The sequence below is a fragment of the Rana temporaria genome, chromosome 11 (assembly GCF_905171775.1).
Source record: "Rana temporaria chromosome 11, aRanTem1.1, whole genome shotgun sequence".
NCBI classification, from domain to species: domain Eukaryota; kingdom Metazoa; phylum Chordata; class Amphibia; order Anura; family Ranidae; genus Rana; species Rana temporaria.
Window position 1 is genome coordinate 109,786,466 of NC_053499.1, and position 24,422 is coordinate 109,810,887.

The 24,422-nt window shown below is 45.4% G+C and overlaps 1 protein-coding gene across 1 annotated transcript in view; it reads left to right on the plus strand.

Moving 5' to 3' along the window:
• Positions 1-3,218: 3,218 nt before the first annotated feature.
• The window catches only part of SF3B2 (splicing factor 3b subunit 2), a 62,779-nt gene continuing 41,575 nt past the window's right edge, over positions 3,219-24,422 (plus strand). The window contains exons 1-4 of the mRNA XM_040328825.1: positions 3,219-3,313; positions 7,070-7,107; positions 24,136-24,261; positions 24,354-24,408. Of these exons, the coding sequence (XP_040184759.1) occupies positions 3,244-3,313; positions 7,070-7,107; positions 24,136-24,261; positions 24,354-24,408 (289 nt within the window). The 5' untranslated portion in view covers positions 3,219-3,243. The remainder of the gene's footprint in view (positions 3,314-7,069; positions 7,108-24,135; positions 24,262-24,353; positions 24,409-24,422) is intronic.

A 24,422-nucleotide genomic window follows, 5' to 3' on the forward strand; every position in this document is an offset into this window, starting at 1 on the left:
GAGGTGGTATCTAGTTCCCAGTAGGTTGGCTGTGATGTTCCCAATGACTTCTCCACTATGCTTTCGTGGTTGCCAAGCCCAGGGCACGATGACCCATATCTGGTGGGATTGCCCCAAAATCAGGGGATATTGGAACAGGATCTTTTGTCTTATCAGAAAAGTTACGGGGGTTCCTGTAAGAAAGTCCCCACAAATAGCACTCCTGGGGTCCGACATTCCCCGGGTCCCTAAATCCAAACAAAAATTGATTACTTTTATGCTTCTAGGAGCAAAATCCACCTTAGCGGCGGCTTGGAAACAACCAAGAGTCTCTTTTGCAGCAGCCAAGAGGAAGATATCCTGGGTTATGACTCAGGAAAAAATGGTTAGTTCTATCTCAAATACGTATAACTTATTTGAGACCATATGGGAACCATGGGCCAAACACGTGGGTGTACACCTTTCACCTGGTACTATGATACCCCTTACGGGTGCTTAACCTTCTAGCTGGCAATCAACTCTATTTTTTTTTTTACTTTCCTCCCTATTTTTTGCTCTCTCTTTAATGTTTCCTCGAGTGCACCTTTTCTCCGTCATGTTGGACGGTTTTTTATTTCCTTTTTTTTTTTTTTGCTAGACTTCTTACAGGTAAGATGCTCATCGGGCCACTTTAGGGGGAGGGAGGGGGGGAGGGATGGGAGGAAGGAGTTCCCTCTCCTTGTACGCTCCTAAAAAACGTGTAGGTTTTTTTCACACTTTAAATGTTACTAGTGGTGAGGTCCCGGGTTATTTTGGGTCACAGGAGTCCATTGTTTAAATTACCTTTACTCAGCGGTTTGGTTCATAAAATATGTTTTTCTTTTTCAGCTATTTTGCCGACACAGATTGTTCCCTTTAAGGGGTGTCGGATTGGACTCCTGGTTTATGAGCTTAGTTAATCCTCTCACTTCCTTGCAGTTCATCCTACACGAGGTTGAGTATGACAAGTCTCGCAAGAGGACAGGAGAGTATTGGTTACCATTTATAGTCTTTTTGCTCATGATAGTTCAGTGAACTTTCTCGACCGCACTCTGATATACACACCCCTTGCAGTATGATGTTGCTAAAATGTAATGTGAAAATTTGTTTAAATTGCTTTTATTTCTTTGTCTTTGATCTTCTACTCTGAAGTGTAATGAGAACACTAAGATGTACATCCTTTTTTTCTATAATAAAATAAAATATTTAAAGGAAAAAAAAGAGGAGGGAAAAAAAGGTGAATGGGGTGTTTCACCAATTAACCCACAGGTGATCGTTAGTCAATGGAACACTTTGATGAACCCTGATGTGTCACACATGGACTGCTATCGTGTATGGGAATAAATAAAAAATCTCATACCAGTGATAAAAGATGACAAAAAAAAGGATCAGCATCTGTGTCCATGTGTGAAACAAATATATATCATAACCAATATGGTGAAAAAAGTGATGTGTATACCATGAATTAATAAAGTATTAAACAACAAAGTGCACACCTGCACTCTCCAGCTTCTCTAGCTACTTCAGTGCACACCTGCACTCTCTGGATTCTCCCTTCCAAGCCTGGACTCCTCGGGAGGGTGGAGCCCAGAACCATGGTCAGGTGTCTATAAAAAGGCCAGCACACACCTGACAAGTCAGTGTGCTGGTAAACCTGAAAATCTGGACCAAGGACTGGGGATTTCATCCCACCCAGATCTCTACAAAATCCCCGGGCTCCAGGTCCCAAAGTGGACTTTATTAACAATTGAGGAAACTGGAATGCCAGTTTCCTCTGTAAACTGCAAGCTCCCTGGAGCTCCTCAACCAGTCCAGTTGAAACCCCTGGGTCACCACACCCCTGGGGTACCACACTACTACAGTGGTAACAACTAATTTAAGTTTTGGCAATAAAACCTGAAAGCTGATTGTAAATGAATGATTGGATGGCTGCACACTTATACCATGCAAAATCGGGTGCCCAGTCGCAATTGCGACAGGAAATTGTGACCTGGCGCCCGCCAGTAATTGAGGCCGCGGCTTTGCGGCCTTCACAGAAGGGAGCTTAGGCCGCAAAGCCTAAATTACCAGCCGGTGCAGGTCTGCCGCGATCACGCGGTGGGGGGAGGTGGGGCGCACAGAGACACAGGATCCCATGTCTCCGTGCGCCCCCGCCGCGCGCCGGTAATTGAGGCTGCGGCTTTGCACCCTTCTGCAAGCCTTCTGTGATCTGGGGCCATCTTGTGGTGGCCGTTTGGCATTACAAGTAAAACAGTTCTAGCAGTTCTGATTTGTTTTTTCACTGTTTTCACTGCCATCTCCTTCCCTCTAATTATAACCCCCAAACATTATATATATTTTTTATTCTAACACCCTAGAGAATAAAATGGCGGTCATTGTAATACTTTCTGTCACACCATATTTGCGCAGCGGTCTTACAAGCGCACTTTTTTGGGGGAAAAATACACTTTTTTTAATTAAAAAATAAGACAACAGTAAAGTTAGCCCAATTTTTTCTTATATTGTGAAAGATAATGTTACGCCGAGTAAATTGATACCCAACATGTAACGCTTCAAAATTGCGTCCGCTCGTAAAATGGCGACAAACTTTTACCCTTTAAAATCTCCATAGGCGACATTTAAATTTTTTTACAGGTTGCATGTTTTAAATTACAGAGGAGGTCTAGGGCTGGAATTATTGCTCTCGCTCTAATGATCGCGACGATACCTCACATGTGTGGTTTGAATACCGTTTACATAAGTGTTCGCTTCTGCGCGCGAGCTTGGCGGGCCGGGATGCGTTTTCTGGCTCCTAACTTTTTTAGCTGGCTCCTAGATTCCAAGCAAATTTGTCAAACCCTGGTGAAACCACATACTGCAGAGGTCCCATGCAGTTCCATACAGACAGGTTTTAAAAAAAGGGGCAGGGGATTTCTTACCACCCGCACAGATGTGACTCTATTATTATGGACTTTTGAGATGTTAACAAATGAACTATTTTCTGCAAGTAGAGGTGAAATATACCTGACTAGATATAGTGTAAACAGCTTGTTTAGGTGAAACGCTCACATTAACTACATGATCTAATTATATTGTGATCATCTAATCTAAAAGACTATATTTTATGAATAAAGACTATCGTTAGGTTAGTGCTGCATTTACCGCTCAGTAACACTCTTTGTATTAACATCATTTCCGCCCTAGCCCGTGCCCTCCTCCAACATGGCGTTCGCTGCCTAGCTCCGCCTTTTCCAATTGTCCCCTCTGATGACGCGCATTCTTCGCGACTCTCAATACGGATACGTTTGCAGCAGTAACATGGCGGAATTATCTGAAGGTAAGAACATGGGCTTCCAATGTTACACTTACCCGCCGAACAACACATGTTCTGTGTGGTTTACACCGAATAGTTTTCTCTAACGAGCTAACGTGTTGCGGAATGGAGCATGGAATTACAGAGCAGGTTCAGGCCGCTGTGTGCGGGGCTTGGTGTTCGCTCCAGGTTCTGTAGCCGGTGGGAAGGGCTCGCTCAGACCGCTTACATTGCGTGTAATAGTCGTTGTGGTTTGTTGTTTTCCAATGAAGGTCATCAGCTGGTGTTCATATATAGTTTTCAGGTGTGTTACTGAGGATGTGCAGATTGGGCAGTCTCAGAAGGAAGCAGATTTGTCTTGTGTATTATGTATCGTCCGCTTGTTTCTCAGGCAACACATGCTGCACCACACAAATATATGTTCATCGCAAAAACGAAATTCTTCGATCATAATCACGGAATGCCACCATTTGAGGAGATATTCGTGGCTGCAGTTTCTTCAGAAACACATTTCTGGTTGTGTTGGATCTTGTCCCCCACTTATTTTACTGCTGTGATCTCCATTGATGTCAGGGTCCCCAAGATGAAGCAACCACTGCTGGGAGGACATTGGATCTCCCACAAAGTACATTTCTGAAGAAACCTCACCCATGAATATTTCTACAATGGGGTGGCTTTCAGAGGCAGGTATTCACTTTATTAACGGCACAGGTTTTATCTGGACTTTAGATAGCGCTGGCTTAGAAGGAAGAGTCTGCTTGTTTGCATGTACCTTACTTTACTGTTTTAAAGAGATTATAAACCCCCCCCCCCCAAAAAAAAAACACACCTGTAAGACCAAGGCATAATGAGCTAGTATGCATCGCATAAAATACTTCAGAACGAAGCCCTGCAGCGGCGCCGCAAACTGCTGAGACTGACATCTTCCCCGGCGCTGTGATTGGCTGAGGTCATGATTTAAGGATGAGCTCTGGAGTGTTCGCATGGTACACATGCAGAGCCCGCCAGGATATCTGCATGGCGCTGTGCTAATCACAGCCAGGGAGACATTGTCCCGATCTCTGCAGCCGAGCATCGGGACAATGTCTCCCTAGCTGTGATTAGCGCAGCGCCGTGCAGACTTCCTGGCGGGCTCTGCACGTGTACCACGCTGGAGCTCATCCTTGGCCATGATGACGTCACTCCCGCGCAGGAGGCCCAAGTCCTGGCACAAGGCCTTAAAGAAACGGCTTGGTCGGCTGTTCCTTCAGAGCGCATGCGCTGATGATGTAGTAAATATCTTCTAAACGGTGCAAGTTTAGAAGATATATTTATAGTACCTACAGGTAAGCCTCGTTATAGACTTACCTGTAGGTCTGACTTGTTATAGGCTTACCTGTAGGTACAATTAAACAAGAAGAATTGACTTGCTCTTTTAGTGTAGATCAAAGCAGGAGGCATTTCCCACACTGTGTTCAAAACGCACTACAGTTGCGATCTGCAGTGGGTTGTCAATATTAGCTTAAAGGGGCTGTAAACCCTCATTAAAAAAAAAAACCTGTTGTACCTTCATTGTGCAGTTCATTTTGCACAGCGTGGCCCGGTCCTCCTCTTCTGGGGTCCCTTAGCGGCGTCGGTGGATCCTCCCCCGCATCAAGTGTCCACGTTGGAGAAACGCTCTCCTTGGTGGACACCCAATGTGGGTGCGCTCCCGTGTCCCGCATCTGTGTTCATTCACACAGATTGCAGCACTCGGCCCCAGCGCTGTCATTTGATTAACAGCAGCAGGAGCCAATGGCTGCGCTGCTATCAATCTATCCAATCAGAACACAAGACACCAGCTAGAGCTAGGAAGATCGAGGTCAGGTAAGTAACCATAGACCAGCACCATAGAAGGTTTTTCACCTTAAGGCTAAAAATAGCACTGTCCCGAACTGCATATTTGAGTATATACTCAAATAATATGGTAAAACAAAGGTAAAGGCGTTGGAGCTAAAAAGAAAAGAACATAAATGGTGATAAAATATTGGTGTGCATAATAAACCATGTGCATTATCAATAGCAAACTGATTAAAGTCCATTGTGATGATCCCAACACCATAAAAACATGGAATGAATTTTCTAGTTTGTACAGTGGAACCTTGGATTACGAGCATAATCCGTTCCAGGAAAATGCTCGTAATCCAAAGTACTTGCATATCAAAGCGAGTTAACCCATTCAAGTCAATGGAAACGAAAATTACTTCAATGGCATGCAATACCGCATGCGCCCAAAGGTACAGGGTACCACGGTATCGAGAGAGAGAAGAGTCACTACAGACTGGTATAGTGCTGGATCAAGTGAGGGCTTGGGTAAACATGAGGGGGCGATACTGGAGCAATTTTTTACCTTAACCACTTGCCGACCGGGCCATAGCTGAATGACGGCTACAGCTCATGACGTCCTCCCAAAATCGCACCCCTTGGGCGCGCATCGGGAATCTCTGACTATTGGGTCTCCCAGACCCGGCGTGTCATGGATAGGGGTAAAGGGCCAATGACAGCGGCCCTTTACTATGTGATTACGCCATCAAATAACAGTGTGATCTCTTGTAAACAAACCGGAGCTTGTTCCGCTCCTCCCCTCGCGTTGATCGGTACAGTGTGAGAGGAGAGGGGGAGAGCCAGGTGCAGCAGCGCTATGGGCTGGATCCAAAGTTCCCACAGCGCTGATCTGTGCATGTCTCATCCATCCATAGCTCATGCATCTTCCATCCATGCTTCATCTGTGCTCCATGACCCATCCATCTGTGCCAAATGCATGCCACATCAGTACTCACCCATGCCACTACAGTGCCCATCAGTGCCTCAAGTGTAATAGGTAGTCAAATTAGATTTTTAAATGCCCTTAGATCACCCGACAAGAGAATGTGTTTTGGGTTGTAATTTGTAGTATGCATATGCTGTGAGAGAGAAATAACCCATTAATGTGACAATTTTGTGGAAAAGTAAAATAAAGAAATAATAATCTTCATTTTGCAAAGAATTGTGGGGGAAAAATTCCAACTTAAAAAAAACTGTCTACTTTCCAAAAGGGGGTCATGTTATTTGTACTGTCCTGACTTGTTGGGTTCCAAAAAACGAGGTAGGAATTCAGTACGTGAGGTGTGATCAATTTTCATTTTTTTTTTTTTTGTTAGCGCAAAAAATAAAAAAAAACTCAGAGGTGATCAAATGCCACCAAAAAGCTTGATTTTTGTGATAAAAAGGACAAACATTTCACATGGGTTCAATATTGCATGACTGATTGTCATTCAAAATATGAGAGCACCGAAAGCTGAAAAGTGGTCCGCTTAAGAAAAGGGGGTTTAAGTGCCCAGTGATTAAGGCAGGGAATGCATCAAAGTGATTGTAAGGCTTTGTTTTTATAAATCACAAACATGTCATACTTACCTCCACGGTGCAGTTTTGCACTTCTGGGGTTCCCTGGCAGCTTCTACCTGCGTTGTATAACTCCCTAGAAGAAGCACTCTCCCGGGGGGTTACCTTGCGTGTGGGTCCACAGAAGCAGAATGCCGGATTCGGCCCCCACATCATTGGATTTGATTGATAGCATTGGCTCCTACTGCTGTCAATCTATCCAATCAAGAGCCGAGCCAATGGGCAGAGGGGAAGAGCACGTCTCTGGTGTGGGAAATACGTGGCTCAGGTACAGGGGGACCGGTCAGTAAAAAGTGTGTAGGCTTTAATTTTGGTCTTGCAGCAGATTAGCCAGTTAGTATATGGTTGTGTCAACTAATTGTGTATTATTTGTTGTTGCAGGTAGCAGAGATGACCTTATGGAGCACACAACTGTACAGGTAGGTACCTTTACATGCATTAAATATTTTTTTCCAGTTCCAATGTTTAAATTTGCCAATTCCCTGCAGATGAAGATGGCCTATAGCCCCCCTCCCCCATATACATTTTTTTTTTTTTTTTTTTTTTTTTTTATAAATATTTTTCTTCAAAGCTGGTCTTGATGTCACACAAGTTCTTTGTCATCCCCATTTGTGGGTCAGAAGCATTTGTGCTATCCTGGATGAAATTTCCTGGTATTTTTTTTATAATTGTTAAAGTAGGCAAAACTTTTTATTTTTTTGTACAGGAGGGGGTATAACCCCTGTAAAGGTTTATTTCTTTTTTGCCATATTGATAGATTTGCCTTCACTTTCTGTCCCCCTCCCCCCCAAATTAAGAGAATCTCTTGGGGACCCCCAGGTCACCAGAACTTTTCCCATTGGAAAAATTCCTCCAAATTTTTTTTTTTCTTCTATGATAATGGTAGAAAAAAGAAGGCGAATCTCCCTAATAGGGGTGCAGACAGCAGTAACAGCTGGCAAGTGTTCTTATCAATCTCCACTTTGTCCAAAACTGAAAGAAAAGTTTTGCCTTTAGTTATACTTTCATTCCTATATAGGCAGGTCAATCTAGTGGCCAAAATACGGTTTATTTTCTCTGAGGTATTTCAGAAGGCTATATCAAATTCTGGCCAGTAGATGGATGATACAGGAATACATTTGTTACAGAAAATAAGGGGACATTTATTCAATTTATTCTGTGCAACAATTGTTTTCTAAATAGATACCTTTAGAGCCGGTTCACACTGGGGCGACCTGGGATCCGACTTCAAGTTGCGCGGTCAAGAAAATTAATGAATGGAAGTGAATGGGAGCCGTCTTAATGTACACTACTGAAGTCGCTCCGACTTCAGAAAAGGTTCATGTACTACTTCAATCTGACTTCTAGGCAACTTGTACCCATTGATTTCAATGGAAGTCGCCTCAGAAGTCTGATCACTGTCTTAACTGAAGCAACAATACAGGAAGATAACATACATTTCTCAGGCAAACCCCTCCCTCCCACAGAGCTGATTGTTTGGCCACTGAAAAGCCTCCTGTCCTGGAGGCGACTTGCAGTTGCCTTGTACTGTCCTGGAGGCGACTTGCCGTTGCCTTGTACTGTCCTGGAGGCGACTTGCCGTTGCCTTGTACTGTCCTGGAGGCGACTTGCAGTTGCCTTGTACTGTCCTGGAGGCGACTTGCAGTTGCCTTGTACTGTCCTGGAGGCGACTTGCAGTTGCCTTGTACTGTCCTGGAGGCGACTTGCAGTTGCCTTGTACTGTCCTGGAGGCGACTTGCAGTTGCCTTGTACTGTCCTGGAGGCGACTTGCAGTTGCCTTGTACTGTCCTGGAGGCGACTTGCAGTTGCCTTGTACTGTCCTGGAGGCGACTTGCAGTTGCCTTGTACTGTCCTGGAGGCGACTTGCAGTTGCCTTGTACTGTCCTGGAGGCGACTTGCAGTTGCCTTGTACTGTCCTGGAGGCGACTTGCAGTTGCCTTGTACTGTCCTGGAGGCGACTTGAGGTTGCCTGATGATTCATACTCAAGTAGCGTCCAAGTTGCCTCCCAAAGTCCTGCTAGAAGTCGTGTTGCCCCTGTGTGAATGGGCTCTTAGTAAATTGTGCATCCAAGTTGTTTGAGTATGGGTATTGTATTCCATGTTTTAAATAATCACTTAAAATTGTTGAGCCCCTTCACATTTGGATTTCTATGCAACTGCGCCTAAAGCTGGTAGTGTGGAACATCATGATATATAGAGGTATGATGCCTTCACTGCTTCTTTTCCCTTTGCTGTGTGTGTTCTTAGTTTGGCATAGCCAATTGTAATTTTTGAAACTGTTTTAAAGTTTCACTAAAGACTTTATAATCCTCTGACAGTTTTTTTTTTGCCCATTTTTCTCTTGCTGTTCTAATTCCAACCCCAAATTTGGGTTTTTCTTTTACTTTCACCTTTGATAATAATAGTAAACTGAACAAATATTGAGGGTAAATTTCCCTAACAGGGGCACAGTAGTGAAAGCTGACAGGTGTTCTAATCTCTCTACTCTATCCACAACAACAAAACCAAAAATTGGCTGTAGTGACCCTTTCATCTAAAGAGGAATAATGCTGTCCTCTATCAATTTGGCTGGATGTGCTCATGTTAGAAAGGACGTATTTGCACATTATCAAATATATATCTAGATTAGCCATTTTTAAATACACTCTAGCCAAATCTTTATCCAGGTTTAAAATTGTATTTGTTTTTTCCTTTTGGTTCGGTAGGGTATTTCCTATATTTATAAACTATTATTAGGCCCATGATGAGGGTGATATGTCCTCCACAACTGCAAGACTTGCACAGGTTAGGATGTACAGATCTCTGAAGTTCACCCTTCTTTATGCCTCGTGTTATACCTTTACAAAGAGTACTAGTAGTCTGGTCTTCAACTTGCAGTTGCATTCGTTTTGAATTGATCTGACAGTGTTTTTTTGCATGTCTTTTCAAGTACTTCAAAACTAAGAAAACGCAATATAAAAGTCAGAAAACAACCTCCAGAGTCCAAGCCTTTTAGTTGTGGGGGAGAAAATATTTGTAGCAGCCACAAAATCGTTGTTTTGCGCAGTGCATAAGGAAAACATCTAGCAAATTATTATTTTTTTTTTTAAGTTTAAGACCCCAGATGTCGTCCATACTTGACAACCCTGGGGTACCTAAATGGAGATGTAACCATCTCATGGGTAGTTTATTCCATATTTGTTGGCAATGTAGCCTCCTATGCAACCATTTTGAGTAACTAATCCAAATATTCAATAGGATCTTGGGTATGTCTCTCCTACTGGACTCCATTGCCTGCTAGGGTTGCCATTCCCAGGTGTCTCAAAATCTTCTAAGAAGTTGGCTACTTGTATTTTAACTGCGGCCTGAAGGCTTATATCGTGTTTTTTTGGGGGGAAACTACTGTAATTCTATCCCGTACAAAACTCCCTGCTGCTACAGTGGTAAGGAGTTGCATCTGGGATGGAGAGAATGAAATGCCTTACGGTAAGAGTAGGGGACTAGATGGACTCTATAAATAAGACATTGCACCTGTGGGACTCTTCTCCCTATGGTTTCCCCATGATTGCATATCACCTCACCCAGTGATAGACATAATTCAGCAGCTGCAGATTATATTGACCTATCTATCAGAGTTAATAAATCAAGTGCATTGTCATAACCTGAGATAGGGCTTTGGCATTCCCATAACTGCTAAGCACTTATGGACCCACTTGCTTTGTTACATTCCAGAATGTATACTTCCTTGTGGGCCCTAATACAATACAAATCAACCCAGCTGCTGTCTCTTCACCGATCTTGTTGGCATCCATTGGATATCGGTATTCCTGTGGATACTGGTTTAGGTTCCAACTCGGCACTTATCTATAATATCAGAAGTTGCACTGTTTAAAGCTTTACTAAACAAGCCTATACCTTTCATTACTAGAGTGACAAACAAACTTATTGGCTTTATATTCCACATGACCAGGCAAACCATAGCCCAGTCATGGAAATCTCCCCCACACTAAATTTTATAGGGGTCAAAATAGATTTACTGGTAATAAAATGAATAATGAGACATTTACTTCAGTTGCACAGGACACAAACGCTTAGAACAATTGCCCCCATGAATAAACTAAGCCACTGTACTAATGATCTGACATTAGTACAGAGATCTTCCCTGTTGAGCTATTGTGTTCCCTGGGGGGGGCTGATGGCCCTCCTGGTCAGAACACTCCGGTCAGTACTCATGCCCATTGACCAAGAGCGCTTACCGGGAACCGGTTGGCTGCTGATTTTTAAGATGTCATTTTTATGCTAATACTTAAGAACATAAAGAACCAGTGTGTCACACCAATGTTGCATTAACCGATTCCATGATGTGGTACACTGTGGTATATCTGATATCCTCTGCATGTTTCATGGAGCATGCCGTTTCTTCGGGAGAAATTAATCAATATCATCTGTAATGAAACTTATTTATCAAATGAAGAAATATAACAAATATCATAATGGTACAATCAAGGCACAAGCATGATCCAATCTTAATATATATTGGGGGAAGCCACATGTACGCTTACCAGCAAGAGCTAGCGTCTGCAAAGATCCAAGGCATGGAGAGCCAACAGGAAGGAAGAGAAGGGCATGATTTCAAAAGCAAATTGGCAGATGGGGGGGGGGGGGGTGGCAGGGTGTCGATGGCAGAACCAGGAGCAACCAAAGTGGAACGGGACATTCCAAAAACAAACGTGAGCAATTGTCAATGTAATGATCATAGTGGCAGACCACAGCACCAGACCTCTGGGCCAGTTATTGGATTCAAGCACATACATCTACATAGAGGCCCATCTCCAGACAGTTATAAAATAGGTATCCCTCAGGCAAGTGGCCACAGCAGCAGGGGCTTCCGTCCACCCCATATTGATACCCCCAACCCGACACACGCCTTATCTGTTGGATAGAGATATAGTAGTAGCAAGTAAAAATACTTTATAGTGGTTGTAAACCCAACCACACATCTTGCACCTACAGGTAAGCCTAGATTAAGATTAATTTGCAAACGGAGACACAGCAGCCTCAGGGTCACGTAAGCTTCTCTGTGCGTTGGATACAGGCACCCTGGACGCCTACTCGGCATCAGACTGTACGATTAGTTGCTTGTTGTTGTTTATGCTAAACTAGCACAGTACTGTATGCAAGTTGTTTTGTACCTCTGTTTGGCACAGGACTATGTCTTCCCATAGGAGGAATTCAGGGACATCCTAGGAAAGGCACTAAAGCATCGCCACCTGAATCGGGCAGCTCTAGCCATTCCTACTCTAGTCCCATCCTCTCCTGTAAGACTCTCCTGCGCAGGGTGAGCCATTGCCGTTATCTGGCATAGCAGCCTCTCCTGTTGTACCAGTTCCTACATATGTCACTGAAGACACTTTGGCAGCAGCTCTGAACAACTTAGAAGGGAGAATCGCTACCTTAAACGCAGCATCCTCTCAGAAGGATAAAAAGCGGAGTAAGTCCCCTTTTATTGTTTTAGATCTCCCATCTGAAAGATCTGATGAGGATGCATCTCTATCAGGGGATAAGTATCAGGGGTTTCAGAGGAACCTTTTTTCTGCTTCCCAGGTTCTCAAACTGCAGGTGCAATGTTATGCTGAAGCAGTACATTCTACGTTTAAATTGCCCTCCTCTGGGCTATCTGATTCACCTGTTTCCTCCCTAGGTTCATTAAAATCCCCATAGGCTGCATGTTGCTTTCCAATTCATCCTCTATTGGAGAATCTTATTTACGCAGACTGGTTACATCCAGACAAGTGTTTTTCTCCTCCCAGGAAGTTTGTTCTTTATCCTATGGAGGAAAAAGTGGAGGCTGCCTACAGTAGATGCGGCCATTTCTTGTGTGAATAAAAACCTAACTTGTCCTGTAGACAATGCTCAGGTGTTTAAAGATCCTTCGAAAAAGAAATTGGAATATTTATTTAAATCCACTTTTTCTTATGGCTGCCGCCGTAACCCAAACTGCTGTAGCAGCAGTTGGCATGTGTCAGGTCCTGAAGGAACAGGTAAAGCAAGGACTTGAGTACCTTTGTCCAGATCAGGTCAAATTATGGGAGAACCTCCCTAGGGCCTTGTGTTTTACAGTGGATGCCTTTAGAGATTCTATTCATCAGGCATCCCGCCTCACGCACCAGCTAGTACATATGCACAGAATCCTTTGGTTAAAGCATTGGTCAGCGGAAGCCCCATGTAAAAAACTTTTGCCCGGTTTCCCCTTTCATGGGCAACGACTGTTTGGGGATGATCTGGATAAATAAATCCAAAAGATTTCAAGTGGTGAAACTTCTGTTACCAGATAAGAAAAAGAAAAAACACCCATGTTTTAAGCGTTCTCTCGCCCAGGTTCCCGGAACCTCAGCTTCCAGGCAGTGGCGACGGCATTCTCAGCCAGCCACAAGAGGCAAGACCCAAGGTCGAACCCCGGGTCACAAAAAGCCGTGGGTCCAGAAAACTAACAAACGGAGGGGGGGCTTCTGCAATTTTCAGAAGCTTGGCAGGCAGAGATCCAGGACAAGTGGGTAGTTTCCACAGTATCCCTAGGGTACAAACTGGAATTTAGAGAGATCCCACTTTATCGGTTCCTAAGCTCAAACATCTCCAAAGATCCATTGAAGAGAAAACCCTTCTTCCAAGCATTGGATCACTTGCTGTGTCAGGGGGTAATCATGGAAGTTCCCCTAAAAGCAAGGTTTGGGGGTTTTACTCAAACCTCTTTGTGGTTCCAAAACCAAATAGAGACATCAGGCCCATTCTGGATCTAAAAGCTCTGAATCGGTTTCTGAACATTCGCCATTTCCAAATGGAGACGATTCAATCGGTGGTCTCCACCCTACAAGGCGGAGAATTCTTGGCATCTATAGACATCAAAGATGCATACTTGCACGTGCCTATCCATCACACTCACCAGGAGTTCCTGAGGTACGCAGTAGAACACCGCCACTGCCAGTTTGTGGCTCTGCCTTTTTGGCTTGGCTACTGCACCCCAGGTATTTACGAGGGTTCTGGCCCCGCTTTTGGAAAATCTAAGGGCACAGGGCATATCAGTGACGGCCTATCTAGGCGACCCACTCCTGGTAGAAGAGTCAGTAGTATGATTAAATTGGTTCTCAGCACGGTAAAATACCTAGAGCATTTAGGGTGGATCCTAAACCTACAGAAATCCTCCCTACAACCCCTAAGAAGGGTACAGTATTTGGGTATGGTCAAAGACAGGGCACAAAGCAGAGTGTTCCTTCCAAAGATCAAATCTTTAAAGAAACTGGTCCGCATCGTCAAGGCATGAGATTATTGGGGAAGATGGTGGCCTCCTTCAAGGCCGTCCCTTATGCCCAGTTTCATTCGAGGCTGCTTCAAAACGGTATTTTGGCTACCTCAAACAAAAGAATCCAAGCTCTAGATTTTTTCCAATGCACCTGTCTTCAATGGTGCGCCAAAGCTTCAGTTGGTGGTCAAACACCAAGAATTTACAAACCGGCAAATCCTTCCTTCCTTTTCTTCCTGTCATCTGGAAGGTGGTATCTACGGAGGCCAGCCTTTTCGGCTGAGGGGCAGTCCTGAAGAGGCCTCGGCCCAAGGAACTTGGTCAAAGTTCGAAAATGAGCCTGCCCATCAATATTTTGTAGATTCGGGCAGTGTACCTAGCCCTCAGAACCTGGACACACGGCTTACAGGGTTACCCTGTTCGGATTCAATCCGACAATGCTACTGCGGTAGCTTATATCAATCAAGGGGGCACCCGGAGTTGGGTTGCTCAGAGAAGGGGGCCAGATTTTGGTATGGGCGGAAAGTCATATTCTGTGTCTTTCTGCAATCTTCCGGGGGTAGAAAACTGTCAAGTGGATTATCTGAGCCGCCAGCAGCTGTTACCAGGAGAGTGGTCTATTCACCCCAACATTTTTCAAGCTATATGCTAAAAATGGGGGACCCTGGATGTGGACTTGCTAGCTTCTAGGTTCAACAAGAAATTGGACACCTTTTGTGTCAAGGATAAGAGATCCTCTAGCCTGCACTAATGATTTCCTGGGATCAGTTTTCACTGATCTATGCATTCCCTTTGGTTCCAATCTTTCAGAGACAGCTTTGCAAAATCAAGAGGGAATACCAGTGCTCCTGGTTGTCCCGGATAAGCCCAGAAGGTCCTGGTACACTGAAATCGTAAGGATGGCGGTGGGGAAACCTTGGATCCTTCCACTTTGCCAAGACCTGCTATCGCAGGGTCCAGTGTTCCATCCTTCCTTACGAAAGCTAAATTTGACTGTTTGGCTGTTGAAACCTACATATTGAAGAAACGTGGGCTCTCGGATCCAGTTCTCTCCACTCTCAATGCTAGAAAGCCGGCCTTCAGGCTCATCTATTATAGAATCTGGAAGGCATATGTTTCCTGGTGTGCATCCAGAGGGTGGAATCCGCAAAAATATGTCATTAGTAGGATTTTGGCCTTTTGTCAATTAGGGGTAGATATGAAACTAGCCCGAAGTACCATTAACGATCAAATCTCGGCTCTGTTTTCTTTTAGAGGTCGCTGGCATCTCATTCCCTAGTCCGGGCATTCATTCTGGGGGTACTGCGGGTAAACCCGCCAGTCAAACCTCCCTTGTGCCCATGGGATTTGAATCTAGTGTTGTCTGTTTTGCAGAAGCAGCCCTTTGAACCTATTCGCCATATTCTGTTAATTCATTTGAGTAGGAATTTGGAATTTTGGTTGCCATCTCCTCTGCTAGGAGAGTTTCTAAATTGGCAGCTCTTTCCTGTAAGCAGCCTTTTTTAATTTGTCAGACAAAATTGTTACGTCCCCATCCTACCTTCCTTCCTAAAGTAGTGTTGACGTTTCATTTAAATCAAGATATTTTACCTTTTTTTTTTCTCCGAGCCGCAGTCGGCAGGGGGAAAATGATTGCACTCTCTAGATTATCTGCAAGCAACTGTTCAGATACGTAAAACGGATGTTTTGTTGAATTCTTTGGCTCAGATCTGTAAAGCTGCAACTTGGTCTTCAGACCATACATTTACCAAATAGATGTGAGAGGGCATGAGGATTCCGCCTTTGGGCGTAGTGTACTGAAAGCAGCGGTTTAAGGGCCTCGCATCAGGTGGTGGTCTGCTTGATCTGTGTCTCCCTCCCTTCTCTCCTGCTTACCTGTAAAATCCTTTTCTTGGAGTACACCGCGGGACACAGAGGCCCCCCCCCCCCTCTATGGGATCCTTGCTGCTTTGCTACAAAACTGAGGTACTTTCCCATATGGGAGGGGTTATTTAGAGGGAAACTCGTCTTCATTGGGTGTGCCAGTGTCCAATCCCCTCTGGTGAACTATAACAGAGTGTATCTCCCCCTGGGTGGGACTTTAAAGGCCACGCAAAGTATCAAGGTATAAAAGCGATCTTTAATAGGAATTGGTACAAAAATTAGCACTTATTAATGCACACAGCATGCACCCATGGTGCATGTAAAAGCAACACATAGACAAATACAAAAAACAGTAATAATAAAACAATACATATGCCACAAACAGATGGCAAAAAAAGCACTCTCCTAGTAGATGAAGTGTATGCCCAACGCGTTTCTGGTTGTTGACCGTCATCAGGGGCCACGGAGGAAGAGTAGTGCAAATCGTAATTCAAACCATGTAATGGACCCACTGGCTCTATGGAGTCCAAAGGTGAGCTGTGTAGTGGCGTTATCCCAAGTAAATAGGTGCCTGGTGAACTATATAACCCACTATTGCCTTCCTCTGGATCAACTGTGGGTATGCAGTTGGGTGTATGGGATTGTACTGTGTTTTTTTTTTTTTTTGTGGTTGAACTGGATGGACTTGTGTCTTTTTTCAACCTGACTAACTATGTAATGACTAAAGGCTCTGTGTCACGTGGTGTACTCCAAGAAAAGTTTACAGGTAAGCTGTTGTTTAAAAATCCTATTTTTGCTGTTTTGTCTGATGGCTCTCAGACACTGGAGGTTGCAGTTTGCCAGTTAGATGTGGTTGCATCAGTTTTCCCTTTTTCAGGTTAAATATACTTTTTACCTGTTAATTTTGTCCAAATTTTTGTATGTTTACAAATTTTGTACACTGAATTGATATCTCAAACAATGTTGCCATTTTTTCCAACGGTTTTCTGTGAACTACAAAACACCACCTTCCTATGTGGTGGAGTTGAGTAGAATGGAGATTTTTGTCCAAATCAGGGGCTCAGCCAAGGGCACTGGTGCTCATTCTGTGGCCCTCCAGCTGATGCAGAACTACAAATCCCATGAGGCATTGAAAAGCTGATCGTTAAAAGTAGGGGTGCAATGGATCGTGCGCGATCCGCGATCCGAACGGGTCGACCTGTTCGGATCGGCACACTATGCGATCCGCGGAACGCACCGCCGCCGCGGCCTTAGGAAAGACCGCGGCTTCGGCCAAGATGGAGCGGTCGGCCATCTTGGTACACTTGGCGGCAGTGCGCGCTGACGTCATCACCCCTCCCTCTGCTCGTGGATTTTTTCTATTTTGCAAGAGCGCGCTGCGCCGCTGACTCTGCAAGCATGCAACCTGAGTACAGTGAGTTGGCTAATGGCTTAATAGCCATTAGCCAACTCACTGTACTGATGTACTCGGTCTAATAAAACAGTAACACTGTAATTACCATTTTTGCCTGTAATCAGTAATCGGTGGGAAAACATTTTTGCCTGTAATCAGTGACTGTAATCAGTGGGAAAAATGGCTATACACACAGTATTACTGTTTACTAGTGTGGGGGCAATGTTGGCTATGATTATTATTACAGTGGCAAAAATGGCAATTACAGTGTTACTGTTTTACTAGTGTGGGGGCAATGTTGGCTATGGCTATTAATAATAGCCAACAATGCCCCCACACTAGTAAAACAGTAACACTGTAATTGCCATTTTTCCCACTGTAATGGTCCCAAAATGGTCCGATGTGTCCACCATAATGTCGCGGTCACGAAAAAAATCGCTGATCGCGGCCATTAGCCATTTTTTTTTTTATTTTTTTTTATTTTTATTTTTTTACTGATCCGAAAATGATTCGATCTGTGACTCCTGTTCCGAGGATCGATCTGATCCGTGAGTTTTTTGATCCGTTGCACCCCTAGTTAAAAGCATGACTCCAAAAGGCAGAAGAATGATGGGAATTGTAGTTTGGCAACAGCTGGGGGGGCCACAGGTGGAGCACCCATGGCCTAGGCCCTAGGAGAATAACAAAATTGCTCTATCCAGTGAGTGAACGTTGTCTCCCTAGGACAGAAATTGTGTGTGTGTGTGTGTGTGTGTGTGTGTATATATATATTTATATATTTTCTTTATCGTACATCACGGGACACAGAGCGGCATTCATTACTATATGGGTTATATGGAGTACCTTCAGGTGTAGACACTGGCAATCTCAAACAGGAAATGCCCCTCCCTATATAACCCCCTCCCATAGGAGGAGTACCTCAGTTTTTACGCCAGTGTCTTAGGTGTTAGTCATGGTTTAGCTTGCCTCCGCATCCTTGGGATTAGGTGAGCTACCGGTTCTGTCCAAAAAAGCCTCAGCGCTAAAGTGGTCAGTAACCGGACCCCAAACCCTTGGGGTATAGCCCATAATGCTTTTCTTTTTAGAGAGCTGGACCCTGGGCCCAGAACTTAGAAACCTTTGCGTACCTAAAGTTTTCTGTTGCCAGGGTGCTATATGGGCCCAGGACAGTGGATCCTTCATAGGAACCCAGGGCCTGAAGGTCTAGACATCCCCACGGAGATGGGGGAAGATTGGGCCTCTTGCTTGGCAAAGTCCTGCGGCATGGAGCAGGTAAGTGAGGGGAAAACTTGCGGAACTTGGTTCTTAGCAGGTTTTTTTCTGGGGGGTCACAGGGGACATGCCTAAAGTTATGCACTGCATCTGGCAAACTAGTCACATATCATAAAGATAGGATGGCTCTCTATGTATTATTCCCCATAAGATGTGACCTCCCTTGTAGTGTTGGAAAAGCATTGAGTGGGGCCTGTGTTATATAAAAATATATGTGTGTGTCAGAGAGCTTTGCTTACCTGCAGGCCTCCAGGCGATGCTCCATTCAGTCTTCCTCCTCAGAGCCTGCAAGCAGGCAAAACGCTGGCCTCCTCATGGTTCCAGGCTGCAGGCTGCAGTTTGCTGGAACAGAGAGGTCCCTTCCTCCCAAAATCCCCCCCCCCCTCCCCCTGTTGGGAGGGGCATTTCCTGTTTGAGGTTGCTGGGGGGGAAGGGCGGGTCAGTGGCTTAAAGGAAGGGGCGGCCCTTCCTTGTTTGTTCCATCAATACTTTGGAACTGAGGAGAAAGACCAGAGCGGCAGCACGGGGCGCCGAGGACACACAGTGGCCAGAAAGGATATTGCAGTCTTCAGAGGACTGTTTTGTCAAGCCTAGAAATAGGCTGTTTCTTTTCCATCTCATAGTTTTTCTTTGCAATACTACTCAGGGGGACAGAATGTTTTTTCTTTCCTGGATTTGAAACAAAAACGAAAAAAAAAAAAAAAAAAAAAGTCATCTAGGGGAGAGGAAGCATTTTTTTATCCCCCAAACAGGTGTTTGGACAATTAACTTTTATAGTTCCAAATACCAATAGGTAGCAGGTGTACCTCGGTATTGTACCATGGTATGCCGCTGTTTTCCCTACAGGGAGCCTTGGGGCCATCGGGATCTGGGGCTGGAGCTGACGCGGGTCAGTCCAACCCTAAGATGGTCACGGAGGAGGTATTACTCACCTCTTTAAAAGAGATGCAGAAAAGCATGGGAAAAATGATATCCGCAGCTATGCGGGGCAGTAAGCGGAATAGATCTCCGTCGCCCGAGCGCGGACCCTCAGAAGAGGAGGTCCTTTCCTCAGGGGAATTGGACGACCTCTTGGACACGGACCAAGTAGGTTCAGGGATCGAAGACCCGGATACAGAGGAGTCTGGGGCAGTCTCCCTGAGGGAGAGCTGGTGGATTCAAGGATTGTCGGACTTGGTCCATAGGACATTCAACTTGCCAGTACCAGATCTCCAGGTATCGACGGTTTCAGCTTTGGGCTCACTGAGGGCGCCTCAAAGCAATGCTGTGTTTCCGATCCATCCTCTATTAGAGGGAATTTTGTTCCAAGATTGGAACAAGCCAGATAAGATCTTCTTACCACCTAAAAGGTTCTCTGTCCTATATCCTATGGAAGAAAAATTTTCCAAAAGATGGGCTACTCCTGCAGTGGACGCAGCCATCTCATGTGTTAACAGATCGTTAACATGCCCTGTAGAAAACATACAGGTGTTCAAGGATCCAGTTGATAAGCGCTTGGAAGCACTACTTAAGAACTCCTTCACTACTGCAGGGGCAGTAGTACAGCCAGCTGTGGCTGCGATTGGGGTCGCTCAAGCATTATCGGATCAATTTAAGCAGATGCTTAAACTTATTCCGGCCCAGCAGGCAGAAAAATTTACGGATGTCCCTAAGGCCATATGTTTTACGGTAGACGCAATCAAGGATTCTATCCAGCAAGCGTCACGTTTATCGTTATCCCTTATCCATATGAGAAGACTCTTATGGTTAAAAAGCTGGGAGGCTGAGCCCCCATGCAAGAAGCTCCTGGTAGGGTTCCCCTTCCATGGAGGACGACTCTTCGGAGAAGACCTAGATAAATACATTCAGACCATTTCAAACGGCAAGAGTACTCTCTTGCCAACTAAGAAGAAGGTTCAGGGACCTGCGTTTAAACGACAGTATTCCCCTGGGCAGGGGCCCTCTAATGCCAAGCAGTATCGACGGCCTCCTGCAAAAGCAAACTTCGGCTTCAACAGCAGATCACAAGGACAGGCTGTTAGAGGCAAAAGGCAGTGGTTTCGCAAACCAGCAAGACCAGCCCCCAAGCCAACCTTATGAAGGGGCGCCCCCACCCACGAAGGTGGGGGGAAGGCTGCGACTCTTTTCAGAGATTTGGGAAGCCAGCATTCCCGACGAGTGGGTACGGTCTTCCGTGGCCACAGGCTACAAATTAGATTTCCTAAGGTTTCCTCCTCCTCATTTCCAGAAGTCGAAGATTCCAAACGATCCGGAAAAGGGAGCCGCATTAAGATCGGCATTAGATCATCTACTTTCCCAGGAAGTAATAGTAGAGGTACCAGTCCTGGAACAGGGGCTGGGTTTCTACTCCAACCTATTCATCATCCCAAAATCCAATGGAGATGTCAGGCCAATTTTGGACCTAAAGATGGTAAATGCATATCTAAAGATCCGCTCATTTCGGATGGAATCCGTGCGGTCAGCAGCTGCCACACTCCAGAAGGACGACTTCATGGCGTCCATAGACATAAAGGATGCCTACCTTCAGGTTCCAATTTATCAGCCACATCAAAGATATCTACGCTTCATGGTGGCTTCGCGTCACTTCCAATACGTGGCGCTTCCCTTCGGGTTGGCTACGGCCCCCCGGGTGTTCACGAAGGTCCTAGCTCCAATCCTAGCCAAACTAAGGATCCAAGGGGTCACGATCCTAGCATACCTGGACGACCTCCTAGTCATAGATCACTCGTCTCCCGGCTTGGAGCGAGCAGTGGCCCTCACGGTCCAATACCTCGAGAGGTTCGGCTGGGTCCTAAATCGAGAAAAGTCAGCTTTCCAGCCCACAAAGCAGTTGGAATATCTCGGCATGAGATTAGACACAGAACAACAAGGAGTGTTCCTACCTCTGAGGAAGGTAAAAGCCATCAAGGAATTAATCCTACTGGTTCTAAGCAAGAAAGAACCGACTATTCGCCTATGTATGAGGTTACTAGGCAAGATGGTGGCCACATTCGAGGCGGTACCATACGCCCAGAGCCACACTCGCATCCTACAGGCAGCCATCCTGTCAGCATGGAGCAGAAGGCCACAGGCCTTGGATATCCCGTTGCCACTCTCATCAAGAGTCCGGCAAAGTCTGTGTTGGTGGTTAGACCCTCAGAATCTACTGAAGGGGAGGTCTTTCAGCCCAGTGGCTTGGAAGATAGTGACCACAGACGCCAGCCTGACGGGCTGGGGAGCAATTTTGGATGGTTGCACTCGCCAAGGTACTTGGGCAAAGCCAGAGAAGCAGTTGCCCATCAACATCTTGGAGCTCAGAGCTGCTCGACTAGCCCTCAGGGCTTGGACGTCAAAATTGCAGGGGTTCCCGGTGAGAATTCAATCAGACAATGCCACGGCCGTGGCACACATAAATCACCAAGGGGGAACCAGGAGTCAAGCCGCTCAGAGAGAGGTGAGCTTGATTCTTCTATGGGCAGAGGCTCATGTGCCCTGCATATCGGCAATATTCATTCCAGGAGTGGACAACTTTCAGGCGGACTTCTTAAGCCACCAGACTCTATGGCCGGGGGAATGGTCTCTGCATCCACTAGTCTTTCAAGCACTCTGCCAAAGATGGGGAGTGCCGGACGTGGATATCATGGCATCGAGACTCAACAAGAAACTAGACAGGTTCATGTCCCGCTCAGGGGATCCGATGGCCTGCGGAACCGATGCGTTGGTTTGCCCTTGGCATCAGTTCAAACTTCTTTATGCGTTTCCCCCGCTCCAGTTACTACCCCGCCTGCTGCGCAGGATCCGGGTGGAGCACATACCAGTCATCCTGGTAGCTCCAGCATGGCCCAGAAGGGCATGGTACTCACTAATCTTAAGGATGGTAGTGGGAGACCCTTGGACTCTTCCTCTACGGCCAGACCTGCTATCGCAAGGTCCGATCCTCCACCCTGCCTTACGGCATCTAAATTTGACGGCCTGGAAGCTGAATCCCTGATTCTCAGGGGTAGAGGTCTGTCTCAGAAAGTAATCTCTACCCTAATCGGAGCCAGGAAACCGGTCTCTAGGGTGATTTATTACAGGGTCTGGAAGGCCTATGTAGGCTGGTGTGAGTCCAAGCGATGGCTTTCTCGCAAATTTACCATCGATAGAGTATTAAGTTTTCTCCAGCTAGGAGTGGATAAAGGATTGGCATTAAGCACAATCAAAGGACAGATTTCTGCTCTGTCAGTGTGGTTTCAGCGGCCGCTGGCCACCCACTCGCTGGTTAAGACCTTCCTTCAAGGGGTCTTACGTATTAGACCTCCAGTTAAATCCCCGCTTTGTCCGTGGGATTTAAATCTTGTTCTGTCAAGTTTACAGAAACAACCGTTTGAGCCGTTGGCTGATATTCCTTTGGTTCTACTGACAAGGAAGTTAGTATTTTTGGTTGCCATAGTTTCCGCAAGAAGAGTTTCGGAGCTGGCAGCCTTATCCTGTAAGGAACCATATCTTGTTTTTCATAAGGACAGGGTCGTTCTCCGCCCTCATCCTTCCTTCCTTCCGAAGGTCATATCCAGTTTTCATTTGAACCAGGATTTGGTATTACCATCCTTCTTCCCTAAACCTACTTCCAGAAAGGAAGGGTTGCTGCATACCTTGGATATTGTCAGGGCCATGAAGGCCTATCTTAAAGCTACAAAGAAGATCCGGAAGACAGATGTGCTGTTCATTCTACCGGATGGGCCCAAGAAGGGGCAGGCAGCTGCAAAGTCCACCATTTCTAGGTGGATTAAGCAATTAATCACTCAGGCCTACGGCTTGAAAGGGTTGCCTCCTCCAGTATCATTAAAGGCTCATTCTACTAGAGCCATGGGGGCCTCCTGGGCAGCACACCACCAGATCTCTATGGCTCAAGTTTGCAAGGCGGCAACCTGGTCTTCTGTCCACACGTTTACAAAATTCTACAAGTTGGACGTAAGAAGGAATACTGATACTGCCTTCGGGCAGGCAGTGCTGCAGGCTGCAGTTTGAGACCCTCGGATTCCGGGGGCTCCTCTTGTTCGAGTTAAATTTAAAAATTTTATTTTTCTCAACTAAGTTGGATTTATTATGATTTGAATATATCTCTAAATTAAATCCTTTTGTCTTGGAGATGTTCTCCCTCCCCTCATTGTAAGCATTGCTTTGGGACATCCCATATAGTAATGAATGCCGCTCTGTGTCCCGTGATGTACGATAAAGAAAAAGAGATTTTTAATACAGCTTACCTGTAAAATCTTTTTCTTGGAGTACATCACGGGACACAGAGCTCCCACCCCTCTTTTTTGAGGACCATTTTGGGAGGCATACTGCTTGCTACAAAACTGAGGTACTCCTCCTATGGGAGGGGGTTATATAGGGAGGGGCATTTCCTGTTTGAGATTGCCAGTGTCTACACCTGAAGGTACTCCATATAACCCATATAGTAATGAATGCCGCTCTGTGTCCCGTGATGTACTCCAAGAAAAAGATTTTACAGGTAAGCTGTATTAAAAATCTCTTTTTTATATAAGGCAGGCACAACGTCTGATTAGACTGGCTGCAATATATAGAATGTGTGAATTTGGGATTAGGTTTCCTATATTGTTTGTCTCAATGTTATTGGATTCTCAGTAATGTACTTCCTCTTCTTATGCAATGTGTTTTTAGATGGCTGCAATGCCACTTCCTCCTATGCCTGCCCCTCCTCCACCACCCCCCAACCTAGGAATGGCTTTCACAATGGGCATGAATTCTGAGGGCAGTAAACCACTACAATCGGACTCCCTCCCAAAGGTTTGAAATAATTGTCAGTTGGTGATTTTTATTTATTTTTTGTATCATTTTTGGTTGTATTTTCCTGGTAAATTATTAATCTTTTCTTGTAGGCAACACTCATTGATCAGGATTCTCCTGCTGCACGATCCCTTCTTCTCAATAGAGGTAGTAATAGATAC